At 42.1% G+C, this 17,684-nt stretch overlaps 1 protein-coding gene across 1 annotated transcript in view; it reads right to left on the bottom strand.

The window, feature by feature from the left end:
• Positions 1-770: 770 nt before the first annotated feature.
• Uchl3 (ubiquitin C-terminal hydrolase L3) overlaps positions 771-17,684 on the bottom strand; it is a 40,354-nt gene continuing 23,440 nt past the window's right edge. Inside the window, exons 5-7 of the mRNA XM_004651028.3 lie at positions 14,338-14,413; positions 1,657-1,715; positions 771-980 (exon numbers count right to left, since the gene is read on the bottom strand). Of these exons, the coding sequence (XP_004651085.2) occupies positions 897-980; positions 1,657-1,715; positions 14,338-14,413 (219 nt within the window). The 3' untranslated portion in view covers positions 771-896. The remainder of the gene's footprint in view (positions 981-1,656; positions 1,716-14,337; positions 14,414-17,684) is intronic.

The raw sequence follows: 17,684 nt of genomic DNA on the forward strand, positions 1-17,684 counted from the left end.
AAATGTATTATTCATCATTGTCAGAACGATCACTGAAAGTTATAAATCACATTGGGCCGCTCTCCTGCTTGAATGGCCCTCCCCCACTCCCCCGCCCCCGCCCTGCAGCCTCCCATCTCACTGGTAATACACTGAAATGCCTTTTCCTGTGGGGCTAAGCTCTTCCTTCTCTGGCCTCATCTGCTACTCTCCTCAGTACATCCTATGTTGTGGTCATAGGAACCTCCCGCAAATCTTATAATACAGCAAGATTCTCCTACCTAGAGATGTTGCACTAATGATGCCCTCTGCTCTTGCCCACCAACTATAAGACTGGCTACTTTCTGCCATTCTGGTCCCAACTTCAGTCAACTTTTTCCTGAGGAGAAGATCTAAAGTACCCATTCAATTACTCTCTAGCCCAAATCCTACTTCAATTCTTCACACAGTACTTACTCATCATTGGCATGTGGAGTCTTTATGCTTGCTACATATCTGAACAAAAGAAAAGAACATGGATTCCACGATGGTAGCTCTGGTCAGCAATGCTCATAGCTGTAATTCCTGATCAACACATGTACCATAAGGAAGTATGGAAACAAGAGGCATTCTATGCGTCAGACTGTACAAATGGAAAGTGCCCTAGTGCTCCCGTATACCATCTCTCATAAAATCTAAAAAATAAGACGTTTATTACTAGTAGCCAAACAAGATAAACCCATCTTGTTAAAGGAGTGAACTGACCTTTAACTTGCAGCAAAAAATAACATAAAACACAGGTTAAGTCAAAGTTTAAGTCACATAAAGTTTAATCAGTCAAGTTAATGAAAATATCAAAAAATTTCAGTTAGTGTATGGCATCAGAAATTTAACTTTTGTTGAAATAATACAGTATTTAGTGTTTCCATATTGACAAGCTATGCTGCAGAAAGCGCAATGGCATTAAATCTTAATTCGTCAGGGTCACGTTCCATAAACTTCTTGCAAACTTCTATGGCATCCTATGGGGGAAAAACACATTTTCAGTTTATAGATATGTCTTACTTGCAAATATCAGTAAGAATTTCATATTTTTCTAGTTCATACCAGTTTTATACTACAGGCTTCTTTTACCAAATTAAAAATGAAAACATCAAAAGAATCAACAGCTAATTTGCTTAGTATAAATGATAGCATAAGTATCTGTTCCCAAACACAGTCCTGAGGATCAAACTCCGGGTCTTACCCAGAGCAGGCACATAATCTACTGCTGAGCTGCAGGCTCACCCTTGTGTGTATGCTTGTATTTGACACAAGATCTCAATAAATTGATCAGGCTAGCTTCAAAACCAGCCTTATAATCTTTAATCCTGAAAATGACATAAGCCACACAATTTGTCTCTCTTACAAAATCTCTAACATTAGGATCAAGTTACAAGTGATAGTAACTTGGATTCAATGAAGTACAGGATAAAAAGTCAAATCTTTCAGTCTTTTTCAAATCTGCCGGTTCACACAAACTTCTGGGCTATTTGTTGTGGACTATAAACACTAATTCGAACTTTTACTTTCGGTTCTGAAAAGACAAAGTACAAAGACACATTCAAGCAGAGTAAATGTCCGAGTAATCCCTAGAGAAGTTTAAAGATAACAAGAGAATCAGTATAACTTTAAAGGGGCCAGTAAGTTTATTGTTACCTCTAACAAAGTTTCGTCACTAGTTTTCCCATGGTTAATGGGAAACGGTTTCCGTCCATCTGTGAAAAAAATAAACAGGTGAATTCTTAGCTGTTCTTACAAGATAAAGGACTTTACCTTCCATTTCTCTCTTCGATTGTGAAGCAAACAGAGTTAAAATTTATCTTAACACACATATTTTAAATGTGTCATCTAATTATGGCTTTACTTACCTAAAAATATGTGAATTAGTGTCAATTTCTTAAAATTAGGACTCATTTTTATCCTTGGAAATATAAACAATTTCTTTTTGTTTTAAAAGCTGAATCAGAAAATTTAAATACTGGCATGTTAGCATTTTTTCAAAAAAGGCCATGCTGTTATGGCTTATGTGTTACGAATTATGCACCATCATTGATAGTAATGAAGGAAAAGTAAAATAGCATCCAATTATTTATTGACGACCAAGCTAATGCTTGTTTAATACTATGAAAAAGATAAACTGATACTACCCCAAAGTTTACTAATGTTCTGGATCCAAATCTCTGATCTCAGATGTCTTAGGAGTGATCAGTCTCGTAAAACCCAGCTCTTCAGCATCTCTACAATGTGAAGTGTAAACACCACTGTACACTCCATACACACACAGAGTGCTTTGCCAGACACACTCCCCCAACCCCCATAGGGTCTCATCTAGCTCAGGCTGACCTGGAATTCACTATGTAGTCTCAGGAGGGCCTCAAACTCACGGTGATCCTCCCTACCTTTGCCTCCCAAGTGCTAGGATTAAAGGCATGTGCCATGACTGGCTTTAAAAAACATTTTATTTATTTATTTATTTATTTATTTATTTATTTATTTATTTAAGAGAGAGAGAAAGAGGCAGATAGAGAAAGAGAATGGGTGTGCCAGGGTCTTCAGCCGCTGCAAACCAACTCCAGGCACACGCACCACCTTCTGCATCTGGCTTACATGGGTACTGGGAAATCAAACCTGGGTCCTTAGGCTTCACAGGCAAGCTCCTTAACTGCTAAGCCATCTCTCCAACATGGCAGACACTACTTTTAAAAACCATAAATTTATGTACAGAAATGCAAAGCTTTTGTTGTTGTTTTCTTTTTGAGACCCTGCCTCTTAGGAGGTCCAGGATGAGTTAGATCTCGCCCTATAGCAAACTCACAGGGTTCTCAGGCCTCAGCCTCCCAAGGGCTGTGACTAACAGCATGTACCACCATGCTTGGCTTGCTTGCTTATTTCTGAGGCACTCTCAAATGCGGAGATTACAGGTGTGAGCCACAACACCTGGCTTGGTTTTTAATTTTTTTAAAAGAAAAAAAAAAAAGAGAGGAGGGAAGGACAGCCCTGACAAACATGACCAAAGAAACAGCAAAGCACAGGGGGCTGAATGTCATCAGATGCCCACAGACAGCCCGTAACATCAAAGATACGGCTCAAGAAAGATGTAGGGGCTGTAGAGATGGCTTAGCAGTAAGACGCATGCCTACAAGGCCTAAGGACCCAGGTTCAATTCTCCATGTCCTATGTAAGCCAGATGTACATGGTGGTGCATGCGTATGGAATTTGTCTGCAGTGGCTAGAGGACCTGGTGTGGCCATTGTCACTTTCTTTGTGCCTCTCTCTCCCTTTCTCTGTTTCTAATAAATAAAAATAAATCTAAAATAAAGACGATTCAAAATCAAAACTACTCTACACATAAAAGAGCAGGATGCTATTTAAAATAGAACTATATAATTCAGGAAATATAATTCAATGGTAGAGCAATTGCTTTCCATGTGCAAGGCCCTAGGTTGATCTTCAGCACCCAGATAAGTAAGTAAAGAGCTGAGGTACTCTTTTCTCTTTTTAAAGCATGTGTATAATAAGTCTAGTGAGTGTATGCATAGTTGTTGTGAGATGCAGTTCTCTGAGGAAACAGCTCTTGTCATCTTTATCAAAAGCAGCTGTGACCACATAAGAGACTCCCAGGGGCTGGAGAGAAGGCTCAGCAGTTAAGGCGCTTGCCTGCAAAGTCAAAGAACCCAGGTTTGATTCCCCAATACCCATGTAAAGCCAGATGCATAAGGTGGCACATGCACCTGGAGTTCGTTTGCTGCTAGAGGCCCTGATGTGTTCATTCTTTCTCCATCTGCCTTGTTCTCTCTCTCCCTCTCAAATAAATAAATAAACTTGCACTTGCTAGAGTCCCTGGTTCTCTCCATCTGTCTGTCTGTCCATCTATCTACTTCTTTCTCTCTCTCTCCTTCTCTCAAATAAATAAAGTAAATGGAAGACACACTCCAGATTGAGCCTGTTAAATTCTCCCCACAGAAGACAGGTAGGGAAAGACAGCCCCTCACCTGCGATCTCAGGTGAGCCCTGTGCCAGCCATATGGAATGATGCAGGAGGCCATAGACTCAGGGGGAAGATAAAAGTATACAGAGGGGGCTGGAGAGATGGCTTAGCGGTTAAGCGCTTGCCTGTGAAGCCTAAGGACCCCAGTTCGAGGCTCGGTTCCCCAGGTCCCACGTTAGCCAGATGCACAAGGGGGCGCACGCATCTGGAGTTCGTTTGCAGAGGCTGGAAGCCCTGGCACGCTCATTCTCTCTCGCCCTCTATCTGTCTTTCTCTCTGTCTGTCACTCTCAAATAAATAAATAATTAATTTTAAAAAAGTATATAGAGGGTGAAAGATCAAGAGATAGTGGCACCACCTATGCAGCCACGGGGAGGCTGTCATTCCTGTGTGCCTAAGACCTTCCAATGTGGCTGCCCTGGAAGCTCCACATCCCACCCCCTCTGTCAGAAAGCCCAATAAATTCAGGTAGGAGAGATGGCTTAGAGGTTAAAGGTGATTGCTTGCAAAGCCTGCTGGCCTGAGTTCTATTCTCCAGTAGCACATAAAGTGGCACATGCATCTGGAGCTCTTCTGCAGCGTCAAGAAGCCCTGACATGCCCATTCATTCTTTCTCTCAAATAAATAAATAGATAATAAATAAATGTGAAATTGGCCTTTAGCTTGTCAGAGGTGCTCTGTCTGGGGGAATAAATGCTTGTAGGCTTCTCCCTAGAGAGTTCATGCAACAGTTATGGGTCTGCATGTGTGTTCAGATCTGTGCTCTGTGCACAAGCCTATGAAGCCAGGAGAGAATGTAGGGTGCCATCTATGTGTCGTCTGCATTGTTTCTATGACAGTCTCTCACAGGACTCCAAGCTGCTGTTCTGCCTGACACTGCAGTGAGTGCTAATGATTCTACAGTCTCTGTCCCCGGCAAGACTTGGGTGACAGGTAAGCACAGCTTTCTACAAGATGGGGACTGAATTCGAGTCCTCCTAGATGCTCATACCCAAGCCATTTACCCAGCATGAGAACTGAAGAACTTCTTCAAATAAAGTAAACTACAAGATTTAGAAACTTGAAACAGATTTGAATCAAGAGTTGAAGAAAAATCCCAAAGATTCAAAAAACAGGCAGCAATGAAAAATAAAAGATCGAAAAGCTAAAATAAAAAGGAAGAGAGAAAGATCATTTCCCACATTGAAATGCAAGTTTCTAGACTGAAAGGATATCCTGGAGCCCAAATTACTAGAAAACAAGACCTTCACAAGACTATCATCCCAAATGTCATACTTCTTTTAATAAAGAGAAAACTACTGGAAGACATGACCTTTACAAGACTACCATCCCAAATGTTGTACCTCTTTTAATAAAGAGAAGATCACTGGAAAACATGACCTTCACAACACTACCATCCCAAATGTTGTATTTCTTTTAATAAAGAGAAAGCTCACAAGAGTTTGTAGGGCTTGGGAGAGGAATAGATCATTACAAAGGACCAGGAATTACTAGCTTTAGACCTTTCAACAGCAATTCAAGTAAGTTAAATCCAACAGAACAATGGTATCAAACTGATCTCCCACCTAAAACCTTAGGTTCTGCCAAGCTGTGTAAGGTTAAGACATTTATGGTATGAAATATTTACTTCCTCTAATCTTCCCTTTTAGGAACTGCTAGAGGAGGCATTAAAAAATAAAAAAGGAAAAAAAAAATGAAGGATGTAGTATGCAGGTACAGGCACTTCAATAGGGGAATGAGAGAGAGAAATCCCTAGGATGATGTCAGAGAGGCATCTATGACACACATCAACAAGGCTTGTAACACAGGAGGGCATGCGTAAAGGTATCTACAAGAAGATGAGTTGGTGCTACATGGGCGACTGGGGGAAATGACCAATATCTGTCCAAGCAACTCATTGTCTAATCTAATTAGCAACAAATAACCTGACGTGATGCCCACACAAGTCCAATAGTGGCACACGGCCATGGTGAGGAACCAACTACTCTTGATTTGGCTAACTGATCCACTCAGTGGTACTAGACCCATAGCTGGAGCTGGGAAACAAGTCAGAACCATATCCAAACACAAGCCCACTCTCCAATATCAAGCTACCATCAATCACGGGGTATAAGAGGGCCTACACCTATCAATCTGTCTATCAAAAAAGTAAGTGTTATTTCAATTTTCTGGGTGCTAACTTACTCTCCGTTGGAGAATCTGCTTCTCTTTTTCAGAGAGATGCAGATCCTATGGAGAGAGCTGCCCCAACATACCTCAAAAGGGGCCCAACGGAAACTAAGGACAATTGGTGAAACAAGCAAGGGCGATGCTTTCCTGTGAACCAGATGCCAGCACAAAGGGGAAGGAGACCAACGCAGAGAAAAATCAACTCCTACCAAATCAGAGAGCCAGAGCCTCAGAGGCCCCCAACACCTCAGCACTGAAGCAGACCAAACATGAACCCAACATGGCTCAGGGAAATTTTGCGGAAGAGGGGGTGGAAAGAATGTCAGATTCACATGTTGGGTCATGATTTGCAGAGACATTTAGCATACCAACAACTGGGGACTAACTCCATAATGCAAGACCCATTTACATCAACAAGGAGGGTCTAATGGGAGGGGGTAGATCACAGATGAGCCTAAACAATGGTACCAAACTGCCTGTATTTGCTGAAAAGAAAACTAATAAATCAAATTTTTAAAAAAAAGAAGAAGATGAGTTAATAATACATTCATTACATAACAGGAGGGCCAGGAGGTGGTGGTACACACCTTTAATCCCAGCCCTTGGGAGGCAGAGGTAGGAGGATCCCTGTGGGTTTCAAGGCCAGCTGGGACTACTGTGAATTCCAGGTCAGCCTGGGCTACAGCAAGACCCTACCTCGAAAAACAAAAACAAAACAAAACAAAACAACAGGAGGATCAGGATTTCAAGGTTATCCTCAGCTACACTGAACTTGATGACAACCTGGGCTACATGAAACTCTGACTCAATAAACAGCATTAAAATTATATATAGTTAAGACTTGGGCTGCAGAGATGGCTTAGTGGTTAAAGGCTCTTGTTTGAAAAGCCTACTGGCTTGGGTTTGATTCCCCAATATCCATAAAAAGCTAGATGCACAAAGTGGCACATGCATATATCTCTCTCTCTCATCACAAATGGATAAATGGACATAATTTGAACAAATAAGAAAGGAAGTTGGGTGAGGTGTCACATGCCTTTGATCCCAGCACGGCAGAGGCAGAGGCAGAGGCAGAGGCAGAGGCAGAGGCAGAGGCAGAGGCAGAGGCAGAGGCAGAGGCAGAGGCAGAGGCAGAGGCAGAGGCAGAGGCAGAGGCAGAGGCAGAGGCAGAGGCAGAGGCAGAGGCAGAGGCAGAGGCAGAGGCAGAGGCAGAGGCAGAGGCAGAGGCAGAGGCAGAGGCAGAGGCAGAGGCAGAGGCAGAGGCAGAGGCAGAGGCAGAGGCAGAGGCAGAGGCAGAGGCAGAGGCAGAGGCAGAGGCAGAGGCAGAGGCAGAGGCAGAGGCAGAGGCAGAGGCAGAGGCAGAGGCAGAGGCAGAGGCAGAGGCAGAGGCAGAGGCAGAGGCAGAGGCAGAGGCAGAGGCAGAGGCAGAGGCAGAGGCAGAGGCAGAGGCAGAGGCAGAGGCAGAGGCAGAGGCAGAGGCAGAGGCAGAGGCAGAGGCAGAGGCAGAGGCAGAGGCAGAGGCAGAGGCAGAGGCAGAGGCAGAGGCAGAGGCAGAGGCAGAGGCAGAGGCAGAGGCAGAGGCAGAGGCAGAGGCAGAGGCAGAGGCAGAGGCAGAGGCAGAGGCAGAGGCAGAGGCAGAGGCAGAGGCAGAGGCAGAGGCAGAGGCAGAGGCAGAGGCAGAGGCAGAGGCAGAGGCAGAGGCAGAGGCAGAGGCAGAGGCAGAGGCAGAGGCAGAGGCAGAGGCAGAGGCAGAGGCAGAGGCAGAGGCAGAGGCAGAGGCAGAGGCAGAGGCAGAGGCAGAGGCAGAGGCAGAGGCAGAGGCAGAGGCAGAGGCAGAGGCAGAGGCAGAGGCAGAGGCAGAGGCAGAGGCAGAGGCAGAGGCAGAGGCAGAGGCAGAGGCAGAGGCAGAGGCAGAGGCAGAGGCAGAGGCAGAGGCAGAGGCAGAGGCAGAGGCAGAGGCAGAGGCAGAGGCAGAGGCAGAGGCAGAGGCAGAGGCAGAGGCAGAGGCAGAGGCAGAGGCAGAGGCAGAGGCAGAGGCAGAGGCAGAGGCAGAGGCAGAGGCAGAGGCAGAGGCAGAGGCAGAGGCAGAGGCAGAGGCAGAGGCAGAGGCAGAGGCAGAGGCAGAGGCAGAGGCAGAGGCAGAGGCAGAGGCAGAGGCAGAGGCAGAGGCAGAGGCAGAGGCAGAGGCAGAGGCAGAGGCAGAGGCAGAGGCAGAGGCAGAGGCAGAGGCAGAGGCAGAGGCAGAGGCAGAGGCAGAGGCAGAGGCAGAGGCAGAGGCAGAGGCAGAGGCAGAGGCAGAGGCAGAGGCAGAGGCAGAGGCAGAGGCAGAGGCAGAGGCAGAGGCAGAGGCAGAGGCAGAGGCAGAGGCAGAGGCAGAGGCAGAGGCAGAGGCAGAGGCAGAGGCAGAGGCAGAGGCAGAGGCAGAGGCAGAGGCAGAGGCAGAGGCAGAGGCAGAGGCAGAGGCAGAGGCAGAGGCAGAGGCAGAGGCAGAGGCAGAGGCAGAGGCAGAGGCAGAGGCAGAGGCAGAGGCAGAGGCAGAGGCAGAGGCAGAGGCAGAGGCAGGAGGACTGCTGTGACTTCAAGGCCAGCCTGAGGCTACAGAGTTCCAGGTCAGCCTGGGCTAGAGTGAAACCCTATCTGGGGGGGGGGGTACAGGGGGGGGCAAAGGGGTGCTGGACAGAGAGCTCAGCAGTTAAATGCACTTGCAAAGCCTGATGGCCCAGGACTGAGTCCCCAGTGCCCAAGTGAAGCTAGATCCACAAAGTGGCACACGTATCTGGAGTTTATCTGTAGTAGCAAGAGGCCCTGGCATGTGCCCATTTCCTCTTCTTTCTCTCTTTCTCTGCTTGCAAATAAATAATAAATAAAATTTTAACAAAAAGGTAAGTATTTTGTAATTGGGAAAGAAGACCAAGAGGTCAACAAAGAAAAGTTAGTGCTTATCTTCCACCTGGGAAATCATGAAATAATACTTAATTAGCTGCTACCTCGAGCCCGTGTAGAGTAACTGAACCCAATGAAAAGTTTTAACAGTGGGAAACAGGTGGTGCCACAGCAAACCTTTTGATAACGGGAGCTTTCTGCCAGGAGACATCCACTGTACACCAGTGCAGTAGCCACATCAGTAGATGAGAAAGAACAGAGTTCAAGGAGGCTGCTGACGGAGTTCACAAAGTACCAGAAAGATAGCTTTGCAGAGTTTCGGCTTTATCATGGTCAGGCCAGGACTCATATGTTACCTGATTTATGTATGGCGGGGGGTGGGGGGATGGGATTGGGAATGACCTTGAGATTGGTGTGGCTATGAGTATATTTACATACAGGGGGAATGAGTAAACCAGAAAATACACAAAGATCATGGGAGCTAGACTTCTTACTTTGAACAAGGATGTCATAAAATATGGAAAAGAATGTTAGGATAGATCTATGGTTATTAGTTTAGAATCAGAAATCTTTTGTAGTTTCAAAATTTGTTCTGCAGTGCTAAGGGATGAACCTGATACACTGGGCATGCTAGGAAATCCCTTTTACTAATGAGCAAGACTCCTATTCCAGAATTACAAGCGTTAATATACATGAATGTCTTTTAATATAGATAAGGAAAAATATGTAATTGTATGTGCACATATACTCATATTTACATACACATGTGCATGTATGTATATAATATATGGTATTTCCTGGCTCCGTTCTCTGACAAGGCCTAGAAGCAATGAGATCTACTCAGCAATGACATATACAACACCCAATCTTGGTACTAAATACCACTTTTCTCTAAAAGGGACAAGGGCTTCTTGGAGGAAACACCAATGACCCAAATTAAAGAATAACTCTCCCACACTCTTTTTTTAAAAAATTATTTACAAGGGGAGAAAGAGAGGAGATGTTATGGGCATGCCAGGCATCCTGCCACTGCACACAAACTCTAGATGCATGCACCACTTTGTACATCTGGCTTTGCGCAGGTACTGGGAAGTTGAACCCAGGCTGCCAGGCTTTGCAAACAAGTACTTTAATGGCCGAATGATCTCTCCAGCTCCCTGTACTCCTTTTTTTTTTTTTTTTTTAATGAGCATACAAAACATTAGGTTTCATTATGGCTGTTTTCATACAAAATGTGTTATTATTATTTCCCTTTTCCTCCAACACCATCCAGCCTCTTATCCTGACCCTAAGTGCTCTTAAAAATGTCAAGACAAGCTGGGCATGGTGGCTCACACCTTTAATCCCAGCACTCAGGAGGCAGAGATAGGAGGATCACCATGAGTTCAAGGCCACCCTGAGACTACATTCTAGATCAGCCTGGGCTACAGTGAGACCCTACCTTGAAAAACAAACAAACAAACAAACAAAAAAGTCAAAGACATGAAGGACAACAGAAGACCCATACTGGGGTCAAGGAGACAAATGAACTTAATACGTGATTCTGGTTGGCTTCTGAACCTTCCTAGGTGACATTATAATCAGGAATCTTTGAAATGGCCTCTGGATTTGATAGTAAAATTGTATCAAGGTTAATTATGACACATGACTATTAGGAGATAATGTTTAAAATCTATTACTGGACTCTGAATAACTAAAGAGAATGATAAATGGGAACTCTGTATAATTATTCCAACTTATTCATAAATATTCAAAATAAAATTTTTTAAAGTTCCAAAATACTCCTCTTAGTTCAAGTAGATAATTCATCAGATAACATTTTTTTATTTGCTTATTCAATCCATTGTGAATTCACCCCCAAACTCCAATCCTCTAATTTATCCATAAGGAGTGATTACATTCATTTTAAAATTTGTACTTTTTCTCTCTCTATAGGCTAAGAACTTATAAGAGCCCCAAAGAAAAGAAGTGATAATTAAAAACCAGAAATAACTCAGTCCTTTTCATTAGTTAACCTCACAATTTAGTAGGGAATGAATAATTAAAGACTACATACCACTAACCCCTGCTAAGCAACTGTTTATAAAAATTAACTTGCACCATGTCTGTAATTATAGTCTTATTTCAAAACATAAGTTTATGCAGGATGGAGGTGTATTAAAGTGGTAGAGTGCTTGCCTAACACACATGAGGCCCTAGATTTAGCCCTCAGCACCAAGCGAGTGGAGAGAGAGAGAGAGAGAGTATGTGTATGTATGTATGTATGTATGTGCATATATATAGTCTCATTCTAGTCCAGGCTGACCTGTAACTTAGTCTGTAGTCTCAGGCTGGTCTCAAACACACAGCAATCCTCCTGTCTCAATCTCCCGAGCGCTCAGATTAAAGGCGTGACCACACACTGGGCTAAAGGCTATTATCTAGTGACTTCTTAACAACAGCATCATAGTGTCTTAATCACTGTGGTGGTTTGAATGTATGACCCCATAGACTCAAGTGTTGTTTTATGAAGACTGAGCTGGTAACTTGAGTCTCTGCTAGGTGGAGCCCTGCTGGAAAAGAGAGGTATGTCACTGGGGCTGGATCTTGTAGTCCAGTCCTACTAGGTGTGTTAGAGCAGTTAGAATTCTGGAGGATTTGTGGTGTTGACTGCTGATGGTCTCTCTCTGCTTGGACCTATGGAAATGAGCCAGCTGCTTCTGCCATGAATGGCATTCCCCTGGAATTTGAAGGCTGAAACAAACCCTTTCCTCCTATAAACTGCTTTTGGTCGGGTGCTTGCTCCAGCAGTGAGATGCTGACTGTAACAGTCACTACTTTCTATCCACTAACTCAGTACAGTGTTTGCTCCGTCGGAAGAAGTCTACTGCCACCCACGTCAGTGTAATAGCCAGTTTCAATTGCAAGGAATCAGCAACTAACTCCACCTTCCCCAATTATTCATGACATTCCAAACAGGCCTCTATTTCTGTATTATTCTTCTTGATAGAATTTAAACAAGACTTCAGTAATTCTAAGAATTTTTCTGAAGCTCTTACTTCAAACCAATTTTAGACTCCTTCCCATCAATCTTGGTGCATATGTAGCTGATTTTTGATATGTGTCCCTCTAAGTGCCTTATCAGCCTATGAGCCCAGAGAGCTTCTGACCAGTCAAATTCATATTTTGTTTTATTTTTTTTTCTTTTTCTTGACATAGGGTCTCATTCTAGCCAAGAGTGACTTGCAACCCACTGTACAGCCCAGCTGGCCTATAGATCATTGTGAACCTCTTACCTCAGCCTCTTGAATGTTGGAATTAAAGGCATGAAACATCACATTAAGCTCAAATTGAGTTTGTCAGACAACTCTTTCCTTCCCATTATTGTTGTCCAACTCTCTCTAAGATGTTACTGACTGTTCTTGGTTCTCTGATCACAAATCCAATTCCACTTGCATGGGATGTGATGATGGGCCTTCCCCAAATCTTCCTTCTAGTTTTGCTTATTTGTTTTATTGTGCAAGAGATGGAACCCAGTGTCTCACATAACTAGGAAGTACTCTACCAGTGAGCAACACCTGTAGCCCTTGAATGTACTTTCTGGAAGTGAACAGAATTTGGATGGTAAGGGTCAGTGGTCCCCTGACTTCCTCCTCCACTAGTTACTTCCATATCCTTCACAATGCAGGGCAGAAGCTCTGATTCCGGAAACCAGCCTGACACACAAGGGTCTACCATGGCTATTACGTTTTACCTGTCTGCGGGTTTTGTAGACATCAGTGAAACACATCCTTACATACCCTGTAACAATGATTTCTCGTCACTTTAGTTTGCTTCTGACCCTAATCGATCTCCTGTGGAAGAAAGCCTTCAGTCAAGGTTGTACATTTCTACACATGCTATGTCCTTGCTTTTCCTTCTCCTTGCTATCACTTCTTTTTGGTGAAATGTCTGGCTCTGCTGCTCTGTCACATACAAATTCATCTGAGTTGTATGAGTTACAGTTACAACTTGCATTTAAAAAATGTATTTTATTTATTTATTTATTTAATAAGAAAGAGGGAGAGAGAAAGAATGAGCATGTCAGGGCCACTGCAAACAAACTCCAGACGCGTGTGCCCCCTTGGGTATCTGGCTAATGTGGGTCCTGGGGAATTGGACCTGGGTCCTTTGGCTTTACAGGCAAATGCTTTAACTGCTAAGCCATCCCTCCAGCCCCAACAATCTGCATTTTAAACCCGGCTGTCTTTATTTTTTGTTGTTTTTCGAGGTAGAGTCTCACCCAAGGCCAGGCTGATCCCCTCTGCTAGGATTAAGGGCATGTGCCACCATGCCCAATTGGAACTCTGCTGTCTTTAAGCAAAGAAGAAGAATGGCAGCTAACACATCTGCGTAACAAGTGACAAGTAAAGACCATGATCTGTAGAATCCCTAGTCTTCCCTCTTTTGTATTTCTTAACTCAGATTCTTCTTTCAGTCCTGGGGATTTCTCTGCAGTTTTAGGGATCGTTTATTCTTTCAGAATAAGCTGAAATTATATGGCTTTTTTCAAGTATGTCCTGAAATAGTCTATCTACAGCTATTTTTTTTTTTTTTAAGAAAGGTCCCAGTATACCAAAATACTAAATAATACTTTATGGTACTTTGCCTACATAAAAGGAAACCATTATCAGGAAAAAAAAAAAAAAAGACACCTGTAAAGTCTTTTAAAAAATTAGATAACAAGCCAGTTGTGGTGGTGCACGCCTTTAATCCCAACACTCAGGAGGCAGAGGTAGGAGGATCACTGAGTTTGAGGCCACCTTCAAAGTACAAGTGAATTCCAGGTCAGCCTGGGCTAGAGTGAAACCCTACCTCAAAAAAAAAAAAAAAAAAAAAAAAGAACATAAATAACAGTACAAAAACCTGAAAACCAGTAATACTCATTACTAAGCACAAATTTGGTCCTTATTACATGTATGTTTTAAACATAAAGGCAATTAATATAGATATATATATTAATATAATATATATTAATATAGATATGATAGCTAACACAATAACTTATTAAAGATTGTCAAAGCATCTTATAAAAGTTTCCTGAAATAATTTTCTGTTTTTCTAATATGCAAGGATATATTTATATATCACTTTTCTACAATACTAGAACACCAGAAACATTTTTGAGAAGAAAATATTAAAAGGAAAATGGTCATTCTGCCAAGTCAGTTTTATAATAATAAATTTAAACACAGTAAGTACAACAGTTCTGTTAACTACAAGCTGAGATGCATCTATTTATCATTTCTCTCCCCAGGAAAAATTAAAATAGTTCTTACCTAATTCATAGAGATGCCCATCTACATGAACTAATGCAATAAAATGAAGGTCTACTTTTTCATCTATACTTGGTGCCTGGAATAGGATGGAAAAATTGTATGTATTAGTAGTCAAAAATACCAGTCAGGCATAAGCAAACATATGCAAATAATCACAAATGAGGTAAGAGAGCACTTAAACCAACATAACTTAAGGGTGACCAGTGATACTGTGGGCGAGTGATCAGGTCTATCTTTGTGACACTGTACACATCTCTCAGCAAGGAAAACCCTGATTAAAAACATTAAAAATCAAAATCCTTCTTAGTTTCAAGTTATAGAGAGACTGAGAGCTTGTTTAACTTTGAGGCCTCACTGCCTAGTAGAAACTCACAGCATATACATAACACACACTTGAAGGAAATGAATGCACCAGCTGATTTCTGCAATTTGCCAAGTTCCAAACAAGGATGTTAAAACATCTTTTATAATTCAGAGTTTGAAACTCTTTTCAAATTAAAATTTAAGACATTAAGAAGCTGACTTGCTAAAAAACATAAAAATAAATAATTTTTTTAAAAAAAGAAACTGTCTTGGTCTCCACGTAGCCTGAACTTAAACTCTTGCCTTAAGCATTGTAATATAAATGGTCATAGAGTAAAATACTCATTCTAGATTTATCTTAAAAATGAACAGGTGCTGGGCATGCAGGTATACACCTTTAATTCCCAGCACTTGGGAGGCAGAGGTAGGAGGACCCCTTTGAGATCAAAGCCAGCCTGAGACTACATAGTGAATTCCAGATCAGCCTGAGCTAGAGCGAAACCCTACCGTGAAAAAAAAAAAAACAAAACAAAAACAGAACAGAACAGAACAGGACACATGGACAGATGGGGACTGGAAATATATAGTTCAGTGGTTAAAGGCACTTGTTTGCAAAGCCAGCCAGCCCAAGGTTCAATTACCAAGCCACCCACATAAGCCAGGCACAAAAAAAGTGGGACAAGTGTCTAGTGTCCATTTGTAGCTGGAACAGGCCCTGATTTTTGCAAATTTAATTTTTTTTAATATGTACAGATACAAGGAATTAGTCCTTAAGATTATAATGGGAAAAATGAAACTGAAATTCAATTATCTTTTGCTACAATTTTTCTCTTCCTTTGACTCTTAAAGAACAATTTGAAATTTGAACTACACTTACATTTTCTTTAGCTTAACAAATTCAATTTTACATAGCAATATTTATATTTCTCAGACATGCAAAATTAATAATATTAACTGGTTCTTTATGATATGCAGTAACTACACAGCTAGCACTAACACAGGCTAGCTGTCTATCAAATCTAAATGGTTTGAAATAAAATACTATCACTATTAAATACAATACAAACAGCAAAGTTTAGAGGCAAAAATTTTAGGAACCTTAGATCAAACTATAGCTCATAGTATCTAATATCCCTTTAAGCAGCATAGTATCCTGACTCAAAACATTTTTATTTTTACTCTCAAACAATTATATATTTCCCATAGTATAATATAAAGTTTTCTGATTAAAAGGTATGGAACAGAGAAAATTAAAAGTATAATAAGGTAAATAGTATAGAGTACTCATTATTACATTTTGTAAGATTTATTGCATACTTCTAAAACATTTACTGGCATCAATGATTTGTTCTTCTGAGATTATTTCCCTCAAATTATGAATGGAAGAAATTCTATGTAAATTGATACAGCAAACTAGCTTTCTCTAACTTCAGTCTAGAATTATAGAATTCCACAGTTGGGAGGAATCAAAGTTACCTAGTTTTTTATTGTCTTGTGTGTACTTTCTCGTTTTCTCCTTGTTATTCAGTCTGGGGCCCAGCCAGCACGACAGTTAGTACTGTCCGTGCTTCTCTCTCAAGAGGCTCCTGCTATGTCAGCCCTCCAGTAACGGGGAGCTGCCGCTAAGCTTTGAGGCAATCTATTCCATTGTCTGATAATTGTGTAGTGCTACGTCTCACAGTGAAGTGGAAATATGTCCCATATTTTCCATCATGCTAGAAGTCTAATCCTTATTGAGCCTAATATTTCTTCAAATACTTAAGTCAATGAAAATGAGTTTTCTTACTTTCTGGGCAAGGTATTAAAAGCAGGAGTGATCAATCAACCCAATATCCTCTTTTTTCGGGGGGAAGGTGTCAAGGTAGTGTTTTACTCCAGCCAGAGCTGGCCTGAAACTTGCAGGGATCCTCCTACCTCAGTCTCCTGAGTGCTGTGATTAAAAGTGTGTGCCACCATGCTTGGCCCATATCCTCATTTTATCAGTGACAAGACAAAAGTGTAGGCAATTCTGTAAGCTACAAATTCAATTAGAAAACAAAAACTTAGGAAAGAATTCTTTACCTAATTGGGAAATTTACCTAACTAGGAAATAATCTTGTTTTACTTATTTTAAAACAATTTTTAAAAGAATATTAAGTATTATAAATATTTTTTTAAATATATATTTATTTGCCAGAAAGAGACAGAGAAAGGGAGAGAGGAGAGAAAGAGAGAAAGACAGAATGGGCATGCCAAGGCATCCAGCCACTGCAAATGAATTCCAGAGGCATGTGCCACCTTGTGCATCCAGCTTACGTGCGTAGTGGGAAATCAAACCTGGGTCCTTTGGCTTAGCAGGCAAGTGTTTGACCACTAAGCCACCTCTCCAGCCCTAAGTATTATAAATCTTTTGAGTTATTCTATTTTTATAACATTACTCAACCCTCTGTTATAAATTAAACATCAAGCTGGGCCTGGTGTCACATGCCTTTAATCCTAGCACTCAGGAGGCAGAGGCAGAAGGATCACCATGAGTTTCAGGCCAGCCTGGTACTACAGCGTGAGTTCCAGATCAGATTGGGCTAAAGTGAGAACCTACCCCTAAATAATCAGAACAATTAAAAAAAAAATTAATATCATATAGCTTCCTTTTTCATATATATGCTACATTATTAGCACATGGCCACACATTTAAGCAATCACCAAATCTAGTGTATCAAGATGAAGCAGCAGCATCTTCTATCCAAAAGTGCTTATGATGGATCATACTTGTTAGTGTTACCTTGCCAGAATCTAGTACCATCTTGGGAATGCCTGTGAAGGACTTTCTAGATTGGGTTAACTGAAGTGGCAAGACCAACCCTCCCTATGGGTGGCTGGGGTCCAGACTAAATAAAAAGAAAACAAGCAACACCAGCATTCATCATCCCACTTCCTGACTGATAACTAAACGCCAGCAGCTGCTCAGTGCCCCTGCCATGCCTTCCCTGCCGTGACAGACTGTACCCCTCATGGAGAACTCAACATAAGCCCTTCCTCCCTTAAAGTGCTTGCTGGGGTATAAG

This window comes from Jaculus jaculus, chromosome 3, assembly GCF_020740685.1.
Source record: "Jaculus jaculus isolate mJacJac1 chromosome 3, mJacJac1.mat.Y.cur, whole genome shotgun sequence".
Lineage (NCBI taxonomy): Eukaryota > Metazoa > Chordata > Mammalia > Rodentia > Dipodidae > Jaculus > Jaculus jaculus.